Genomic DNA, 19997 nt, shown 5'->3' with positions numbered 1-19997 from the left:
ATGTTGGTTACCCTTGATGAAGAGTCATGATCCTAGGTGAGGCAGCTCTCTTTTGTGGAGGGCAGTTCCCAGGGAGGCTGGGAATCACCACCAGACTTCATCATAAATGGGGAATTTGAGGCTTTGGGTGGCATATCGCAAGATCCACTACACCAATGTTGCAGGGCATTTAAGAAGTCTTTTTATTGTGTGTCTCTGCAAAGACTTGATTTTTTTTTTAAAGATTTATTTGACAGAGAGGGAAAGCGAGAACAAACAGGGGAAGCAGCAGGCAGTGGGAGAGGGAGAAGCAGGCTCCCCACTGAGCAGGAAGGCCAATGTGGGGCTCTGTCCCAGGACCTCCAGGTCATGACCTGAGCCAAAAGGAAGATGCTTAACTAATTGAGCCACCCAGACCCCTCAAAGACTTGATTTTTAATATAGTAGGAACTGCTGTTTTCTTTACCAAAAACAAAATGAAAATCAAATGTCTAAATAGCTGAATTGAAAAGCAGACAACTTAAAATTCATTTTCAGTGAATACTTTCCCAGGGTTCAGGTATTTCCAGCTTTTCTAACTGATAGGCATAAAAGATTCCTTCTAAATGTGATTCTCAATATTAAAGAAACATTGAAAGCTTGAACCTTGATGTGTGTCATTACTGCCCACCTGCCTTTCAGCTCTTTTCATTACTACCACTCCATGAGATCTGAAGTCAGGGCAAATCTTATTTAGAAATGTCATGAAAGGGACTCCTGGGTGGCTCAGCAGTTGAGTGTTTGCCTTTGGCTCAGGTCCTGGGATTGAGTCCTGCGTCAGACTCCCCCACAGGGAGCCTGCTTCTCCCTCTGCCTGTGTCTCTGCCTCTCATGAATAAACAAATAAAATCTTTTTTTAAGAAGTGTCATGAAAAATTCTCTCTTACTTTGGAGTACCTGGAATATTGTTGATAATATAATTGTTAGTGATATAATCTGATATTTTATCATACACATCTCAGTTAAGGACAGGATTAAAGTGGAAGACTCTTTCAGTCAAGGTGAGTTTCTGTCATCCTAATCCCAATCATGTCATAACACGTCTCTTCCAGGGAAGCCTGCAGGAGCATGCTACTTTAATCAAGACAATGGCATCATCACCTTTAGGTTTCAGCTGTACAAATACACAACATAATTGAGTATGGCAAAGCTGTGTAAATGCAATCCTTATAAGAATTGTGGCCTTTTTTTTTCAAGACCCTGGAACTGTAAATATATCATTTATGGGTAGTAATTAAATAGTGCTGGCAGTAAAATAGTGTTACAATAACTTTTCTGCTAGATGAACCTATTAGGCACCAAACCGCATTCACAACACTAGAATGGATATGTTTGTTTGATGTTTCTAAAAGTGATTTGTACTCTGCACATTTGCCTTTGGTAGTTCTAAGGCTTATGAAAATAAAGAGCTTTCTATTGATAGGTGAGGAAATCACTAGAAAGAAAATGTGTTGTTATGTTGGGGAAAAACTGAAGTTCTTTAGAGTACTTTTATTTGGGTTATTTCTCTGCTTTTTAAGATTTAGTAGACTTATAAAAATGTCAGACTGTATTGAAATGTAAATACTAATGTTTTTGATAAAATGGAATAAAATACACTTTGATTGATTTAGCAAGTCAAGTGGAAACTCTAAGTATTTATCTATAATTCACATGCAGCTTTTCCATTTTATCACTGGTGTGCTGACAGTGAGCACATGATTTACTAGCATCAGAGTACAATGCGTATCCTGACTACAAAAATCTTCAAATCAATATAGGAAAGTAGTTTAAAGTATCTTTTGCCAAATATGACTCACTGTAAAATAACTTGCTCTCCTTTTTTGGGACTATAAAGAAAATATAAGATCTGGCTAAGTTCATAATAGAATTCTTTTTTTTTTTTAAGAATACTATCTCTTTACATACACACATACACGCTTACACACACAATGCAGCATATGTCTGTACATCTGTAATACATATATCTGTAATACATATTTTATGTATATGTAATCTATAATTTTCATATTACATCATTTATGTCTAAATTATTATTATTTCATCCTCACTCCCCTCAACCCAAATCCTACTACCCTATCTCACTTATCTATAGCCTTAAGGAGGAGTAAATAGTGACAAATTATTTTCTTCCAAGTCTTTTATATATATATATATATATATATATATATATAATATATATAAATACATATATAAAAATATATATATTTTTTATTGGAGTTCGATTTGCCAACATATAGTATAACATCCAGTGCTCATCCCACCAAGTGCCCCCCTCAGTACCTGTCACCCAGTCACCCCACCCTCCACCCATCCCTTCCACTACCCCTGGTTCGTTTTCCAGAGTTAGGAGTCTCTCATGTTCTGTCACCCTCACTGATATTTGCCACTCATTTTCTCTCCTTTTCCCTTTAATCCCTTTCAATATTTTTTATATTCCCCATATTAGTGAAACCATATAATGATTGTCCTTCTCCAATTGAATTACTTCACTGAGCATAATACCCTCCAGTTCCATCCATATTGGAGCAAATGGTGGGTATTCGTAGTTTCTTTTTTTTTTTTTTTTTGTATTCGTAGTTTCTAATGGCTGAGTAATATTCCATTGTATATATAGACCACAGCTTCTTTATCCATTCATTTTTGGATGGACACCGAGGCTCTTTCCACAGATTGGCTATTATGGACATCACTGCTTAAACATTGAAGTGCAGGTGTCCTGCCATTTCACTGCAACTGTATCTTTGGGGTAAATCCCCAGCAGTGCAATTGCTGGATCGTAGGGCAGTTCTATTTTTAACTTCTTGAGGAACCTCCACACAGTTTTCCAGAGTGGCTGCACCAGTTCGCATTCCCACCAACAGTGCAAAGTGTTCCCCTTTCTCCACATCCTCTCTAAAATTTGTTTCCCGTCTTGTTAATTATCACTATTCTCACTGAAGTGAGGTGGTGTCTCACTGTGGTTTTGATTTGTATTTCCCTGATGGCAAGTGATGCAGAACATTTTCTCATGTGCTTGTTGGCAATATCTATGTCTTCCTCTGTGAAATTTCTGTTCATGTCTTTTGCCATTTCATGATTGGATTGTTTATTTCTTGGGTGTTGAGTTTGGTAGGTATTTTATAGATATTGGATACTAGCCATTTATCTGATATATCATTTGCAAATAATTTCTCCCATTCTGTAGATTTTTTTTAGTTTTGTTGACTTTTTCTTTTGCTGTGCTGAAGCTTTTTATCTTGATTAAGTCCCTATAGTTCATTTTTGCTTTTCATTTCCTTGCCTTCACAGATGTATCTTGCAAGAAGTTGCTGTGGCCAAGTTCAAAAAGGGTGTTGCCTGTGTTCTCCTCTAGGATTTTGATGGATTCTTGTCTCATATTTAGTCTCACATGTAGTCTCACATTAGTCTCACATTAGTCTCTCCTCTAGGATTTTGATGGATTCTTGTCTCACATTTTGTCTGTTTCATCCATTTTGAGTGTATCCATGTAAATGGTGTAAGAGAATGGTCTAGTCTCTTTCTTCTGCACATCCAATTTTCCCAGCAGCATTTTATGAAGAGACTGTCCTTTTTTGCAGTGGATATTCTTTCCTGCTTTGTCAAATATTAGTTGACCATAGAGTTGAGGGCTCATTTCTGGGTTCTGTATTCTGTTCCATTGATCTATGTGTCTGTTTTTGTACTAGTACCACACTGTCTTGATGATCACAGATTTATAGTACAACCTGAAATCCAGCTTTGTAATGCCCCCAGCTATGGTTTTCTTTTTCAATATTCTCCTGGGATTCAGGGTCTTTTCTGATTCCACACAAATCTTAACATGATTATTCCAACTTTCTTTGAAGAAAGTCCATGGTGTTTTAATAAGGATTGCATTGGACATGTAATATGCCCTGGGTAGCATTGACATTTTACAATATAAATTCTTCCAATCCATGAGCATGGAATATTTTTCCATCTCTTTGTGTCTTCCTCAATTTCTTTCAGAAGTGTTCTGTAGTTTTTAGGGGACAGATCCTTTACCTCTTCGGTTAGGTTTATTCCCAAGTATCTTATGCTTTTGGGTGCAATTATAAATGGTATTGATACCTTAATTCCTCTTTCTTCAGTCTCATTGTTAGTGTATAGAAATGCCACTGATTTCTGGGCATTTATTTTGTATCCTGCCACATTCCCAAATTGCTGTGTGAGTTCTACCAATCTTGGGGTGGAGGCTTTTGGGTTTTCTATGTAGAGTATCATGTCATCTGCTAAGACGGAGAGAGTGACTTCTTCTTTGCCATTGTGAATGCCTTTAATGTCTTTTTGTTGTCTGATTGCTGAGGCTAGGACTTCTAGTGCTATGTTGAATAGCAGTGGTGAGAGTGGACATCCCTGTCTTGTTCCTGATCTTAGGGGAAAGCTCTGAGTGTTTCCCCATTGAGAATTATATATGCTGTGGGCTTTTCATAGATGGCTTTTAAGATGCTGAGGCATGTTCCCTCTATCCCTACACTCTGAAGAGTTTTGATCAGGAATGGATGCTGATTTTGTCCAATGCTTTCTCTGCATCTATTTAGAGGATCATATGGTTCTTGTTTCTTTCTCTTGTTCATATGATCTATCACGTTGATTGTTTTATGAGTGTCGAACCAGCCTTGCATCCCAGGGATAAATCCCACCTGGTCATGGTGAATAATCTACTTAATGTACTGTTGGATCCTATTGGCCAGTATCTTGTTGAGAATTTTTGCATCTGCATACATCAGGGATATTGGTCTATAATTCTCCTTTTTGGTGGGGTCTTTATCTGGTTTTGGAATTAAGGTGATGCTGGCCTCATAGAACGAGTTTGGAGGTATTCCATCCCTTTCTATCTTTTGGAACAGCTTTAGTTGAATAGTGTTGTTTCTTCTTTAAATGTTTGATAGAATTCCCCTGGGAAGTCATCTGACCCTGGACATTTGTGTCTTGGGAGGTTTTTGATGACTGCTTCAATTTCCTCGCTGGTTGTTGACCTGTTAAGGTTTTCTATTTCTTCCTGTTCCAGTTTTGGTGATTTGTGGTTTTCCAGAAATGCATCCATTTCTTCTAGCTTGCCAAATATTGGCGTATAGCTATTCATAATATGTTTTTAATATCATGTGTGTTACCTTTGTATTGGTTGTGATCCTCCTCTTTCATTCATGATTTTATTAATTTGAGTCTTTTGTCTTTTTAATAAAGCTGGCTAATGGTTTATCTTTCGTATTAATTCTTTCAAAGAACCAACTCCTGGTTTTGTTGATCTGTTCTACAGTTCTTCTGGTTTCTATTTTATTGAGTTCTGCTCAAATCTTTATTAGCTCTCTTCTTCTGCTTGGTGCAGGTTTTATTTGCTGTTCTGTCTCCATTTCCTTTAGGTGCGAGGTTAGCTTGTGTATTTGAGGTTTTTCCAATTTTTTGAGGGATGCTTGTATTGCGATATATTTCCCTCTCAGGACTGCTTTTGCTGTATCCCAAAGATTTCTTTTTTTATCCCAAAGATTTTAAATGGTTGTATCTTCGTTTTCACTAGTTTCCATGAATCTTTTTAATTCACCTGTAATTTCCTGGTTGACCCATTCATCTTTTAGTAGGATGTTCTTTACCCTCCACGTGTTTGAGTTTCTTCCAAATTTCTTCTTGTGATTAACTTCTAGTTTCAAAGCATTGTGGTTTAAAAATATGCAGGGGACAACCCTAATCTTTTGGTATCATCTGAGATCGGATTTGTCCATGTGCACTTGAGAAGAATGTGGATTCAGTTGCGTTCAGATGCAAAGTTCTGTATATATCTGTGAAGTCCATCTGGTCCAGTGCATAATTTAAAGCCCTTGTTTCTTTGGTAATGTTGTGTTAGGATATCTGTCATTTGCAGAAAGGGCCATGTTGAAGTCTACTACTATTAGTGTATTATTATCTAAGTATGTCTTTACTTTGGTTATAATTGATATACTTGACAGCTCCCACATTAAGGACATAAATATTCATGATTGTTAGGTCCTCTTGTTGGATAGACCCTTTAAGTATGATATAGTGTCCCTCTTCATCTCTTACTACAGTCTTTGGGATAAACTTTAACTTATCTGATATGAGGATTGCCACCCCAACTTTCTTTTGAGGACCATTTGAAGGGTAAATGGTTCTCTGCCCTTTCATTTTCAGGCTGGAGGTGTCTTTAGGTCTAAAATGACTCTCTTGTAGACAGAAAATAGATGAGTCTTGCTTTTTTATCCAGTCTGATACCCTGTGTCTTTTGATGGGATCATTTAGCCCATTCACATTCATAGTAAATATTGAAAGATATGAATTTAGTGTCATTGTAATACCTATTCAGTCCTTGTTTTTGTGGATTGTTTTGTTGGGCTTCCTCTTTCTTTTATAGGGTCTCCCTTAATATTTCTTGCAGAGTTGCTTTGTTGGCCACGTATTTTTCCAGTTTCTGGCCATCTTGGAAGCTCTTTATCTCTCCTTCTATTCTGAATGAGAGCCTTGCTGGATAAAGTATTCTTGGGTGCATGTTCTTCTCATTGAGGACCCTGACTATATCCTGCCAGCCCTTTCTGGCCTGCAGGTCTCTGTGGAGAGGTGTGCTGTTAATCTAATATTTCTCCCCGTATAAGTTAAGGATCTCTTGTCTCTCGCTGCTTTAAGGATTTTCTTTTTATCTTTGAAATTTGTAAGTTTCAGTATTAAATGTCGAGGTGTTGAATGGTTTTTATTGGTTTGAGGGGGGGACCTCTCTATCTCCTGGATCTGAATGCCTGTTTCTCCCCCCAAATTAGGAAAATTCTCAGCTATGATTTGTTCAAATATACTTTCTGACCCTCTCTCCCTCTTGGCATATTCTGGAACCCCAATTATACATAAATTTTTCCTTCTGAGGCTACCATTCATTTCCCGTAACCTTTTCTCGTGGTCTCTTCATTGTTTTTGTCTTTTTTCCTCAGCTTCCTTCCTTGCCATCAACTTGTCTTCTATGTTGCTCAGTCTTTCTTACACCTCCTTAACCCTAGTCGTTAGGACCTCCAGTTTGGATTGCATCTCATTTAATTGATTTTTAATTTCAGCCTGATTATACCCAAATTCTACAGTAAGAAACCTCTATAATCCTTTATGCTTTTTTTTTCAGAGCCACCAGTAGCTTTATAATTGTGGTTCTGAATTGGCTTTGTGTCATAAAATTGTAATCCATATTGTGTAGCTCTGTGGCAGAGAGTACTGTTTCTGCTTCTTTCTTTTGTGGTGAATTCTTCCTTCTTGTCATTTTTCTCAGGGCAGAGTGGCTGCATGAACAGGCTGAGTCAAGGATATCAACAACAACCTAAGTAAATTTCACCCTAGAAGATTCTTGCTAGAAGTGAAAACCCTTCTCTCTGTAGCTTTCCTGGCTGTTTTCTCTTTAAATATCAGGTTGAATTTGTAGGTGTTCAGGATGTTTTGAAAGTTATCTTGGGAAGTTGGTGGGACCAGGTGAGTTGAGATGCCCTACTACTCCGCCATCTTCTAGTACCCTGTTCTTGCAAGTCTTGCAGGGAGCTCTATCAGCCACTGAAGAAGTCTAGGACAACCTCAGAACTCATCCTTGAACTTGCTTTTTTGCAATCAGGAGTCAGTATGATAGTGTTTTAGCCCAGCTTATGACAAATAGGCCTCAAGACTCAGCTCCCTGGTTCCTGCTACCAACCCCAGGCTCAGCACAGCTTACAGGAATCCCACAACCTGCAGTATATCTTCTAGGTCTGAGGTCTTCATTCCTATATTATGCATGCAACAAATATTTGTTGACCACCCTGTAAGAACCAGGCCCTGGGGTTACAATAGAGAGAAAAAGCAGAATTAGATTAGTTCACTATAAAGGACTGGACTATAGAATTTACTGAGGTAGAAATCAAATTTTTTTTTATGGACAACTTCTTTTCCCAGCACTATGTATAAATGATCAATTATTCCCCCCTGCTGTATATTACTACTGTCATTCCTATACATTCACAGGTATGTTTCTGGGCTTTCTATGGTTAAGGATTCTATTGACCTATTTGTGTATTCCTTCACCTTTAGTTTTTAAATTTACAGAGAGTTTTAAAAAATACAAATAAAATTTTAAACTTAGAGCAAAGTCAAAATTTTGTAGCAAACACCTGTGTAACTATCATCTAGATTTTACATTCACTAACATTTCACTATACTTTTTTTGTCATGTATCCACCATATCCATTACTCTATCTCTCCATTGTTCCATCTTCTTTTTGGTATGTTTCCAATTAAATTGCAGATATCAGTACAAACCTAAGTACAACACTATGCTTTATTTTATTTTTTTAAAGATTTTATTTATTTATTCTTGAGACACACACACAGAGAGAGAGAGAGAGAGAGAGGCAGAGACACAGGCAGAGGGAGAAGCAGGCTCCATGCAGGGAGCCTGACATGGGACTCAATCCCAGGTCTCCAGGATCAGGCCCTGGTCTGAAGCCACCCGGGCTGCCCTACAACACTATGCTTTAAAAATAGTTTCACTGTTATCGCAACTGAATTTCTCAATTGTATATCTCAAGAATTTTGATATTTAAAGTAATTTCCTATTAAAACTATGAAAAATGAAAAAGATAGAACCTCAAAGACTTGCTTAGCCAGGTGTAAATGGAGCTTATGCCCCTCTCAAACCTAGGGTCTTAATTCTAGACCAATCCAAGGAGGGGAGCTCAGATAACTTCACCCTAATTATCTGGGCCCTGGGTCTTTAAAACTGTGGAATACTTATAATTTCAAAGATTTAGCTTCATGTTGTCAGAGGAGAAAATTTAAACATCTCTGAGAGTAGACAATTCCCTTGTTCTCCTACTTTTAGAAAAATAGGTTGATGGACATTTTATTAAAGATGCTATTTTGTAATAAAAAGATCAAAGAAAATGAGGAGCAATCCTGTTCTCACTAATATTTCCAACACTTGTCTTCATTGTGGGAGTTATGACCCTGAAAATTATTATTTCATCAGAATAATGTCTCTTTCCTAAATATGGATTTGCTTCTTCTGTCCTTGAAAATTATTGATTATTTATGCAGATATATATAAACAAGATGTGTTCTTGTTTGAAATCAAAGTACCTGGCATACAATATTGTACTCAATAAAAGTTAATTATTATTAATAAAAATACTGGCCTTCCATACAGAATGGAAGCTCAGACTCTTCATATTTTGATATAAAAAGAAGTGAGCTCTTGCAAGCCTGAAACATTAGACCTCTTAGTTACAGATTACTACAGGGCATTATTGCCCTGGGTAATGTTTATGGTTATTTAATTTTCCAAAATAGTGAACGCTAACTAGCAGGATATCATTGGTTAGGGATTCCTACTTGAGGTTAAGCAAATGGACAAAGGAAAGCTTTGAGGGGTGGATAGAGGATTATGGGAAAAATATGGAAAACCCCTGATTTCCCACTCTTCCAGCTCCCAATATCTCCTCTGCTTTCCTTACTTAGATGCTCTAGCTTTCCATCTCAAAATCTCTCCTTAGGAGAGCTTTTAAACTTAGTCACAATGAGGTACAAACTACTTTAGACAGTTGGAAGTATTAGCCTCTGCCAGGGATACTAGCATTTTCACTGGGCTTCAGTTTTAATTTAACCTCTCTAGGGATGTTTGCAAGGGACTAGGTTGGTAACATAAATGAACAAAACAGCCAGATCTTGGACCATAGGGTCTGGTGGAGACTGTGTAAAAATTCAATTTTTAAAAAATTATTTGCTAAATAAAACATGTCGGAGGATCAGATTCAGTTGGTAGCCTGCTGGTTTATAACTCATTAGTTAAAAGAAATTCTGTAAAATTATAATTATTATCTGGTGGGAGGCTGAAAATAGTATGTATGTGGGGCTTTCTTTCTTTCTTTCTTTCTTTCTTTCTTTCTTCTTTCTTTCTTTCTTTCTTTTTAGTGTGTGTGTGTGTGTGTGTGTGTGTGTGTGTGTGTGTGTGGAGGGGGCAGTGACGAAAGGGAAAGGGTAGCAAAAGCAAAGGGCTTAATGGTTTTTCCAGGTACACACGTGGTTCTTTGTGGTTCCCTACTCTTAATCACTGGGAAAAGCCCACGTTTGCAAGACCATGTACCTCTGGTTTCAAATTCCTATGGGGTGTAGCCACTTCCTTGCTGCAGAATCTTGAGCAAGTAAGTCACTGAAGCTCTGCAATTTACTCATCTGTCTAATGAGACTGATTCTTACCCTTTGGGCTATTGAGAGGGTTTAATGAGATAACATGTAAAATGTCTGCCACATTAGGTAGTACCCAGCACGTTTAATCAATGGTTGTTTGTTGATTCCTAAACTTGTCAGTAACCATAGTAAATAGCACATACATTTCACCTTTTAATGTGGGATGCAGGCTTTAAAACAAATGCTTAGATAAGGAAGCATCCCATATAATATGTGGTCACCTCAATCATGTGTGTGCACAGACACATTTTATTTGTCAACACATGTGAATGAAAATAAACTCCACTTCCCTTGAGATGTTTCATTCTTACAGTGGCATCTATTAAAAAAAAATAACTTCAGGGTGCCTGGGAGGCTTTGTCGGTGGGGCTTCCACCTCTTGGTTTCTGTTCAGGTCATCATCTCACGGGTCATGCATGAGATTGAGCCCCGTGCTGGGTTCTGTGCTCAGCAGGGGGTTTGCTTGAAGATTCTCTCCCTCTACTCCTATGTTCTCTCTCTCTCTTTCTCTCTCTCTCTCATGAATAAATAAATCTTTAAAAACAAAATAACTTCTATGGTTATTATGAAAACCAATTGGAATGAATTCTAACAGGAAGAGAAGGGTACCCACCAGTAGCTCATTTGTGACATCTCTCCAGGCTCCTATGGTTTCTTTCTTTCTTTCTTTCTTTCTTTCTTTCTTTCTTTCTTTCTTTCTTTCTTTGATTGTACTTATTTAAGAGAGAGTGAGAGAGTGCATGAGGCAGGGGGCAGGGTTAAAGGGGAGGGAGGGTAGAGGTAGAGGGAGAAGCAGGCTTCCCACTAAGCAAGAACTTGATGTGGGATTCAATCCCAGGTCCCTGAGATCATAACCTGAGCTGAAGGCAGATGCTTAACCAATAGAACCACCCAGGCACCCCTCTTAGAGTTTTCTTAACTTGTCCAACTCAATTCTTCTCTGTAAGCAAGGATAATATCCTCTCCTTCTCAGAGACTGGAGGAATTAAAAGAGATGATGGGTGTGAGCACTAGCTATTTAAATTGTCATTGTCTTTCTCCAGTGTAGTTTGAAATCACCCCTGTCAACCCACTAGCTCTTTGTTCAAACTCTGGCCTGTTCTTGCCTGGACTTCTGCAATTGTCTCTGTGCTGATCTCATCTCCAAACCATTCTCTACCCTGCTGCTAAAATGATTTTCCAAAACTACTTACACAACAACTTAAGAGACTTTCAACATCTTCCCATTACCTCTTTTATGAAGGTATCATTTACATACAATGACATTCACACTTTTAAAATGTTTGATGAATTTTGGTCATTGTGGGCAATCCTGTAACCTCCACCACAAGGGTTTCTTCCCCCCCTCCCCCCCCCCAACTGCTCCTTTGCAGGTGATTTGCTCTCTCCATCCCCACCTCTAGGTAACCATGGAGATTTCTGTCATTATAGTATCTTAGAATTTTATATATTTCTTCCCATTCTTTTTCAAAAATTAAACTTCAAAATTTTAGGTTTACAGAAAAATTGTGAAGCTAATACAAAGTATTTTTGTGTATCCTGCTCCCATCCCCCATTTTCCCCTATTACTAATGTCTATCATTTCTATAGTGTATTGGTTATAATTAACAAACCAATATTGATACATTATTACTAACTAAATTCCACACTTTATTCAGATCTTCTTAGTTTCTTTCTTTCTTTCTTTCTTTCTTTCTTTCTTTCTTTCTTTCTTTCTTTCTTTCTTTTTTTCTTCCTTCCTTCCTTCCTTCCTTCCTTCCTTCCTTCCTTCCTTCCTTTCTTCTTCTTTCTTTCTTTCTTTCTTTCTTTCTTTCTTTCTTTCTTTCTTTCTTCTTTCTTTTTAGATCTTCTTAGTTTCTACCTAATATCTTTTTTTCTTTCTAGGATCTCGTCTAAATACTACCTTACAGCTAATTATTATATTCCTTAGGCTTCCATTGGCTGTGACAATTCCTCTCAGACTTTCCTTTTTGGGAGGGGACCTTGACAGCAATTCCCTTAAAAAAAAATTGTCAGGTACATCTTAATTTTAATTAGGGTCTACCAAGCCTCTAATAGCGCCATCCTACCTGTATTAGCTTGCTAGGGCTGTTGTAACAACATACCATAGACTGGGTGGGTTAAACAACAGAAATTTATTTTATCATGATCTGGAGATTAGAAGCTCTAGATTAATGAACTGGTTTCTTCTAAGGCCTCTCTCCTTGGCTTGCAGATGGCCACTTTCTCCATGTATCTTCACATGGTCTTCGCTCTGGTTGTGCACAGGCCTGGTGTCTCTCTCTGGGTCCAAGTGTTCTCTTCTTATAAGGATACCAGTCAAATTGTATTAAGAGACCACTCTAATGGCCTCGCTTGAACTTAATCACCTCTTTAGAGACCCTATCTCCAATGCAGTCACATTCCAAGGTAGGAGGGTTGAGGCTTCCTGTGTGAATTTGAAGGAGCACATTTTAGCCTCTGGTGGTCTTATCTTTCACTCCTCTTCAAGCCACAGCCCACATTCCTCACTCCCCTTCCCAGCAGTCTCTCCAAATGTCCCATGTTTCAGCAGCTCTTCAATCATCTTAGAAACCAATAAAGATGACTGATGGGGAAAACATGTCACTTATGCCCTGTCCCAGCCACTAGTCAGTGGTGCGTTGTCACTTAGGACTGCTTAAGAAATGGCTTTATTTATCTCTTTGTAAGAAGAGGAACTTCTGTATATAGAATTACCATTCTTCTAGTTTGCCAAGCCATGGAAATGTAACCAACTATTCCCTTGAAAGTGTTAACTTCTCAGTCTGCCTCCAGAACAGAGAAGAGTATGAAGCTGCGTGGGAAGTAGGAGGAAGGGAAGATTTGGGGCACTTTCTAGGAGTGGGTGATGTCCATGGTGGGAGATCAGGGCAGTGACATAGACATGGTTACACATTTTCATGGCCACACACACCCTGGCAACCCTGGGTAACATACCTTGCTGAATATCATTCAAAATTCCATGCTTTAGAGGAGGGACTGGGAAAGACAAATTCTCAGTTTTCCCTTTGACTCATTCCTGGCACCCCTTTCTGGTTTTACCCCAGGGCCACTGTCCCAGATGCCTCATGGGAATTCCATCCTGGCCAAGGATTGGCTGCTTTGACAGCACAAGGGTCATGCCCAGCGGGAAGCTTTTCTCTTTATTTTTTTTCAAGTTTTATTGAGAAATAATTGGTATATCACTTTATAGGTTTAAGGCATACAGCATGATGGTTCAGTTTACATATACTGTGAAGTGATTACCATAATAGGTTCAGCTAGCATCCATCTTCTATAGATATAATAAAATTTCTTTTTAGAAAGATAAAGAGAATAAAGGGGGAAAAATTTCTCTTTGTGATGGAATTCTTCGGATCACCTCTCTTAAGAACTTTCCTACATGTCACACAGCAGTATTAGCTACACTATCATGGCGTACACTCCGTCCCCAGTGCTTGTTTGTCTCATAACTTTCACCTTTTCTTACCTTTTGATCACCTTCCTCCAACCTTCAGCCTCAAGATTTACTCTTTAATTCACCCATCCTGAAGTCCAGAAGCACAATCCTTAATCAACTTCTCATAGTTTGGGACGCCTGGGTGGCTCAGCAGTTGAGCATCTGCCTTTGGCTCAGGTCGTGATGCTGGAGTCCTGGGATCAAGTCCCGCATCGGGCTCCCTCCATGGAGCCTGTTTCTCCCTCTGCCTATTTCTCTGCCTCTCTCTGTGTGTCTAATGAATAAATAAATAAAATCTTAAAAAAAAATAAGGTGGATATTCTCTATCATAAAAAAAACTTCTCATAGCTTCATTCATTCATTCATTTGTTTATCTGTATGCACATGTAAAAGATATGTACCTCTCACTAGTACAGTGGTGTCCTCAGTACAGCTGGTATAGTAATGTTGGTCCGGTGAGTACCCATGGCTAGAAATGGAATTTGGGAAGTTGGGTTCCAGAGGAGGTACAGCAGAAGACAGAAAATATATGGAGCAAAGAGCAGAAATTTGAAGGTTGCTACTTCCAAACTAGTTGATTAAGAAACTATCCTCCTGGTTGCCTGGGTGGCTCAGTAGGTTAGATGACTGACCCCTGGTTTCCACTGGGATCATGATCTCAGGGTCATGAGATTCAGCCCCACATGGGGCTCTGTACTGTGGGGAGTCAGCCTGAGATGCTCTCTCCCTCTCCCTCTGTCCCTCCCTCCTAGTCCCTCCCTCCCCCCGCACCCCCGCCACACACACATGCATGTGCTCTCTCGCTCTCTAAAAAAGAAAAAAAAAATATCTTCCTGGTTGCATCAGATTTGCGGTATTCAACATAAATGTTAAACTTTACTAGAGAAAAAGCAGTTGGAAATTTGGTATAATGCAGTAACTCTTACAATGGTGTGTGTGGTAAACATATTCAAGTGCGACTTTTCTGAGGGTCTATAAACAGTTGTGGTTTTCTGTCAAACATGGTTTGCGATGTATTTTGCTCTCAAGAAACATTTTTAAACAGTTGCTTCTTTGAATAAAAACTTAATAAATAACAGTTTGCAATTGATAGAATGAAGTAGTGTGTTTTAGTACTAGAGAAAACCGTTAATGGAATACAAGATTCTGTGATTTTTGTTACTTGATATTTTGACACTTTAAATGTATATCGGGTGGGGGTGCCTGGGTGGCTCAGTTGATTAAGCTCTGCCTTTGGCTCAAGTCATGATCCCAGAGTCCTCTGATAGAGCATCACACATAGGGCTCCCTGCTCAGTGGGGAGTTGGCCTCTCTGTCTCCCTCTGCCTTTCCCTCTGCTGGTGCTCTCTCTCTGTCAAATAAATAAATAAAATCTTCAAAAAAATGTGTATAGCAAACAAACAAACAAAAAAACAGTAAAACTGGGGCACTGGCTGGCTCAGTGGGTAGAACCTGCAACTCTCTATCTCAGGGTTGTGAGGCCAAGCCCCACACTGGGCACAGAGCCTGCTTAAAAAATAAATAAATATACACAAATTTAAGAATAGTAAAACTAACATTTAGCACATGAGAAATATTAAAGATTAAAGTGTTTTATTTCTTTATGAAAATTTATCAAGAATAATTTAGATAGTGTTTGCCTTCTTGTCATGAACTTGCAAGCCTGGGTGAACTGCCACATCCCTAAGCTAGAATCAATATGCAACATTTTATGCTTTGTGCTTTTAATGTGGTGTAGCGCCTCTATGAATTCCTTTACTGTGAATTTTTTGCTAGCCTCACTTCCTCTGGGACCTCTTTATCTTTTTCATCGCGACCTCTTTCCCCATTTAGTTGTCTTCACTGAAGTCCTCTGGCTGTATCTCTGGAGGCATCCGTGAGAACACAGTCACCATTCCTGCTGCTAGCTCTTCTTCTGTAACTCATGTGCTCAATCCAAGTTTCACTTTTAGCTTTATCACTTATTGCTTCTTTGTTACACTTTCGTCTTTGTTGGCCAATTCCTTCTAGTACTCATTTTTTTTTAAAGGATTTATTTATTTGAGACACAGAGATAAAGAATGTGCAGTGTGCTGGGAGGGAGAGGGCAGAGGGAGAGGGAGAGAATCTCAAGCAGACTCTCCGCTGAGGGTGGAGCCCCACACAGGCCTCAGTCTCATGACCCTGAGATCACCACCCTGAGGTGAAATTAAGAGTCGATGGTCTTACTGACTGAGCCACCCGGGCACCCCTCTGTTGCCCATTTTTGTAAAATGACATATGAGTTTGATTGCTGGGAGACGAAAGGATTACACAACTCCATACTTTGCTGTTTGTGCAAGAACTGAACAACAGATGTGCAAGGACTGATAACTGATAGACTCGGAGCAAAGTGGTGTCATGACCACCAGTTGTATCACACATCTGCTACGTGCATAGAGATCTGTGGACTGAACACCTGGTAGTAGTCACTGCATGCAATTGCTCCACACTATAAAGTATGGTAACTGCAATTTGAATTATGTTGCTGGAGAACTGGTGTTACTTACCTAAACCATGGTAACCGAAATTCATGCACGTTGGAACCACAAAGTGGGGGCTGGTTGTAGAGACTACTATGGGGAAGCCTTCCTCTTAGACACAAGTTATATTTAGCCACTTTATAGAGTGCTTTGGAAACGTCACACTGAAACATTAAGCACCATGTCAGTGAGGATAAATAGAGGACATATAAGGAAAAGAAGCTATAAAATGGCAGTGTTTAGGCAGATCCTAGTATGTTGCTGGGTGCTCATGGAACAATTGAAACAAGACAGATCTACTCCGTGGAACTGCTACCAGTAATTATTGTTATTGATGCTACCTGTCTTTTTTCAATTTATCTGAGAACCAAAGACCGTGACATATCCAGGAATATCTAGATATTAGATAGCCAGAAGAGTGGAAAGCGCTTAACATCACAACACTGTGTATTTAAGGAGCCATTTCTAGAATCTTGTTTGCTCTGTTAATGTAATGAATGAATGGTATAGCATCTCTAATGGAATGATGATTATTCTCCCTTCTCCAGGGGTGAGGTTTTAATTATTAATTAAAAAAATACTGCAAGATCTCAGTGTTAGTTGGAAATTTTCTTTAGGAAATATAATTAACTTCAAAGCCACTAATTTCTCAAGGTCTTTGTCTAGGAAGATTTTGTGTATCACACAGGCAGGAAGAATCTATAAATAAAATCTAAATCCTTTTAAAAAAAACTTAGGTCTATTTTGCCTTGAGGACTCCTTGACAGCTCTGTAGAAGCTTCCTTGCACTATATAGTGGTGTAAGATGCCTCTTTGAAACTTTCTCTCTCTCTTCTTTGCTTAGGGTCAGATTTGTGTGTCTGGTGAGTGAGTGATCCTAAGATTTCCTAAGCCCCCTCCCCACTTTCCCGTACAACATCATTTTCCTTAATAAAAACCTTACACATTTCATCCCATCTTGGCATCTGCTGCTCAGTGCATCTAGACTGACACATCTTCCTAATGGCATTTCTATTTCCATTTTCATTTCTATTCTCTTAATTTTCCATGAGCCTATGTCAGCCCATTATAAAACTGGAAAGAATGTGAAGATTTTGGAGTTTCAACCATCTGGAAGGATTTTACTCTAATCATAAAGGGTTTGAAGCAAGCACTCCCATTAGAAAATACTACAAATATAAAAAGACAAATATTTTTATTAAGACAAATATAAAAAGACAGCTGCGTGCTTAGAGATTTGGGAAACATGGAGATGAGTGGGGTTTTTTTTGTTTTTTTTTTTTTTTAGCAGTTCCCATACTATGTTGGTATCAAAACAACGTGCGTGTGTTTAATGCAGATAACTGGTTCCTCTCCTCCACTCCACAAGATCTATGGAAACAATCTCCAGAGATGGGGCCCAGGAACACTCACTTTTTACAGAACTTATTTTTTTTAATAATAAATTTATTTTTTATTGGTGTTCAATTTGCCAACATACAGAACAACACCCAGTGCTCATCCCGTCAAGTGACCCCTCAGTGCCCGCCACCCAGTCACCCCAATCCCCCGCCCTCCTCCCCTTTCACCACCCCCAGTTCGCTTCCCAGAGTTAGGAATCTTCATCAGAACTTCTTTTTTTTTTTTAAGATTTTATTTTTAAACAATCTTTATACCCAATATGGGGCCCGAACCCACAACGTTGAGACCAAGAGTCGCACCCTCTACTGACTGAGCCCGCCAAGTGCCCCTCACAGAACTTCTTCATGATTCTAACTTACAGCGGTGTTTGAGAATCATTGAACACTGCTTCTCTGTTGCTCCAGAAGTTCTTTTCCTGGGAGTAATAATAATTCAAAAGCTTCTGACCAGTTTTCCCTCTTCCTTTTACTGTTGTGTCTCCTTATCCTTGTGTCACCTGATCCTTTGTAACCTGAGATTTTTAAGACAGCTGAAGTAAAGAAAAACCAAGTTTTTCATTCTCATTTGTTCTCGAAAAGCTGTATATTTATCTAATTGTCTTAAATGCAAAGGTAAACAAGGATGAAGAATCACATCTTTATTTAACTATGTCTTCAGATTTCTACAAACAGATTTCTACATCAGATTTTCCTAAGGTGAAGCCCACATGCATGTATTTTCAAATAGTTTGTGCACACCACTGGTGCTTTACTTTGAACACATCACGCTCTACAGAAACGGTGACTCTGGGTTCTAGGAATGGATTCACCTTCATGTCTCTTCACAGAGATTGCCACATTTAGGATCTTGGTAGAAGTGGAAAAGGAGAGGCAAATTCTAGCCAGTTTCTGTGTTGACTGTTGGATTTAGGTGGATGACTGGTAAGGCCTCTAGACCCCAGACTGTTCCTGGGTAGGAGGAATGGAAAGTCACCAGCTCGGTAGACAAGAGGCAACAGTTTTCCATCAACCTTTCCTTCTAACTCAAGAAAACTCATATGTTGCCCAAGAAATATTCCTAAATTTAAAAGCTTTTAGTATAGTATATAGTTCCTTTTTTAAAAAAAGTGTGAGCTCTCACATTAACTTAGTCTTTCGATGAGAGGAACAGTTTTCAGTGTATTTGTAAGATTTTTTTTGAAGTAATTTGCAATGGCTTGACCCCTTTTAGATAGTAAACATCCATGATAGTACTACCACCAGAGCAACCTGTCTTAGGGAAATCTTTGGTTATCACACTCCCTTGCTCAAAAACCTTCTGTGGTTTCTTGTTGCCTTAGGTCAAGCACAGATTCCTCACATGGAGAGGAGAATGCCTATCTCTGGCGCACATCACTGTATTTGGCTGCCTCTGCCAGTGCTGAATTCTTTGCTGACATTGCCCTGGCTCCTATGGAAGCTGCTAAGGTTAGAATTCAAACCCAACCAGGTTATGCCAACATCTTGAGGGATGCAGCTCCCAAAATGTATAAGGAAGAAGGCTTAAAAGCATTCTACAAGGGGGTTGCTCCTCTCTGGATGAGACAGATACCATACACCATGATGAAATTTGCCTGCTTTGAACGTACTGTTGAAGCATTATATAAGTTTGTGGTTCCCAAGCCCAGAAGTGAATGTTCAAAGGCAGAGCAACTGGTTGTAACATTTGTAGCAGGTTATATAGCTGGAGTCTTCTGTGCAGTTGTTTCTCATCCTGCTGATTCTGTGGTATTGGTGTTGAATAAAGAGAAAGGTAGCAGTGCTTCTCAAGTCCTTCAGAGACTCGGATTTAAAGGTGTATGGAAGGGACTCTTTGCCCATATCATCATGATTGGCACTCTGACTGCACTACAGTGGTTCATCTATGACTCTGTGAAGGTCTACTTCAGGCTCCCTCGCCCACCTCCACCTGAAATGCCAGAGTCTCTGAAGAAGAAGCTTGGGTTAACTCAGTAGATTGATCAAAGCAAATGTGGACTGCATCTGCTTGTTGATCAGTGTTGAGAAAAGTGCAAGAGGAACTTTTATATATTTGACAGTGTAGGAAATTGTCTATTTCTGGTATAATTACTGTAGTATTCTTGCCTAAGGCAAGAGTTTCAAACCCACTGGTGAAATAAACCCAACTATTAATGGAAAAAAAAAAAAAAAAAGCCCAGGCTGCTGTAGCTCTGTGGGAGGGAGGGGGCCTCTCCTGGGGGAGGAGAAGGGGTGGCTTGTACCATCCTGAACCAACTAGTCCTCATCCCGCTCAAGCAGAAACCCTGGAGAGGGGGTCTATTTAGCCATGGCCCATCGCCTGCCTCCCTTGACCTGTGTAAATGCTACAGCACTCAATAAAGTGGACTCTGAAAAAAAAAAAAAAAACCCTCAGACCCCAGA

At 39.1% G+C, this 19997-nt stretch overlaps 1 protein-coding gene across 1 annotated transcript in view; it reads left to right on the top strand.

Annotated features, from left to right (window-relative positions):
* Nucleotides 1-19768, top strand: part of LOC140633121 (solute carrier family 25 member 3-like) — a 35436-nt gene extending 15668 nt beyond the window's left edge. Inside the window, exons 3-5 of the mRNA XM_072825146.1 lie at nt 15530-15613; nt 18508-18518; nt 18917-19768. Coding sequence (XP_072681247.1) covers nt 15530-15613; nt 18508-18518; nt 18917-19571 — 750 coding nt within the window. The 3' untranslated portion in view covers nt 19572-19768. The remainder of the gene's footprint in view (nt 1-15529; nt 15614-18507; nt 18519-18916) is intronic.
* Nucleotides 19769-19997: the final 229 nt, after the last annotated feature.

Source organism: Canis lupus, chromosome 5 (genome assembly GCF_048164855.1).
Source record: "Canis lupus baileyi chromosome 5, mCanLup2.hap1, whole genome shotgun sequence".
Classification (NCBI taxonomy): Eukaryota; Metazoa; Chordata; class Mammalia; order Carnivora; family Canidae; genus Canis; species Canis lupus.
This window is presented reverse-complemented; position numbering and strand designations above follow the sequence as displayed.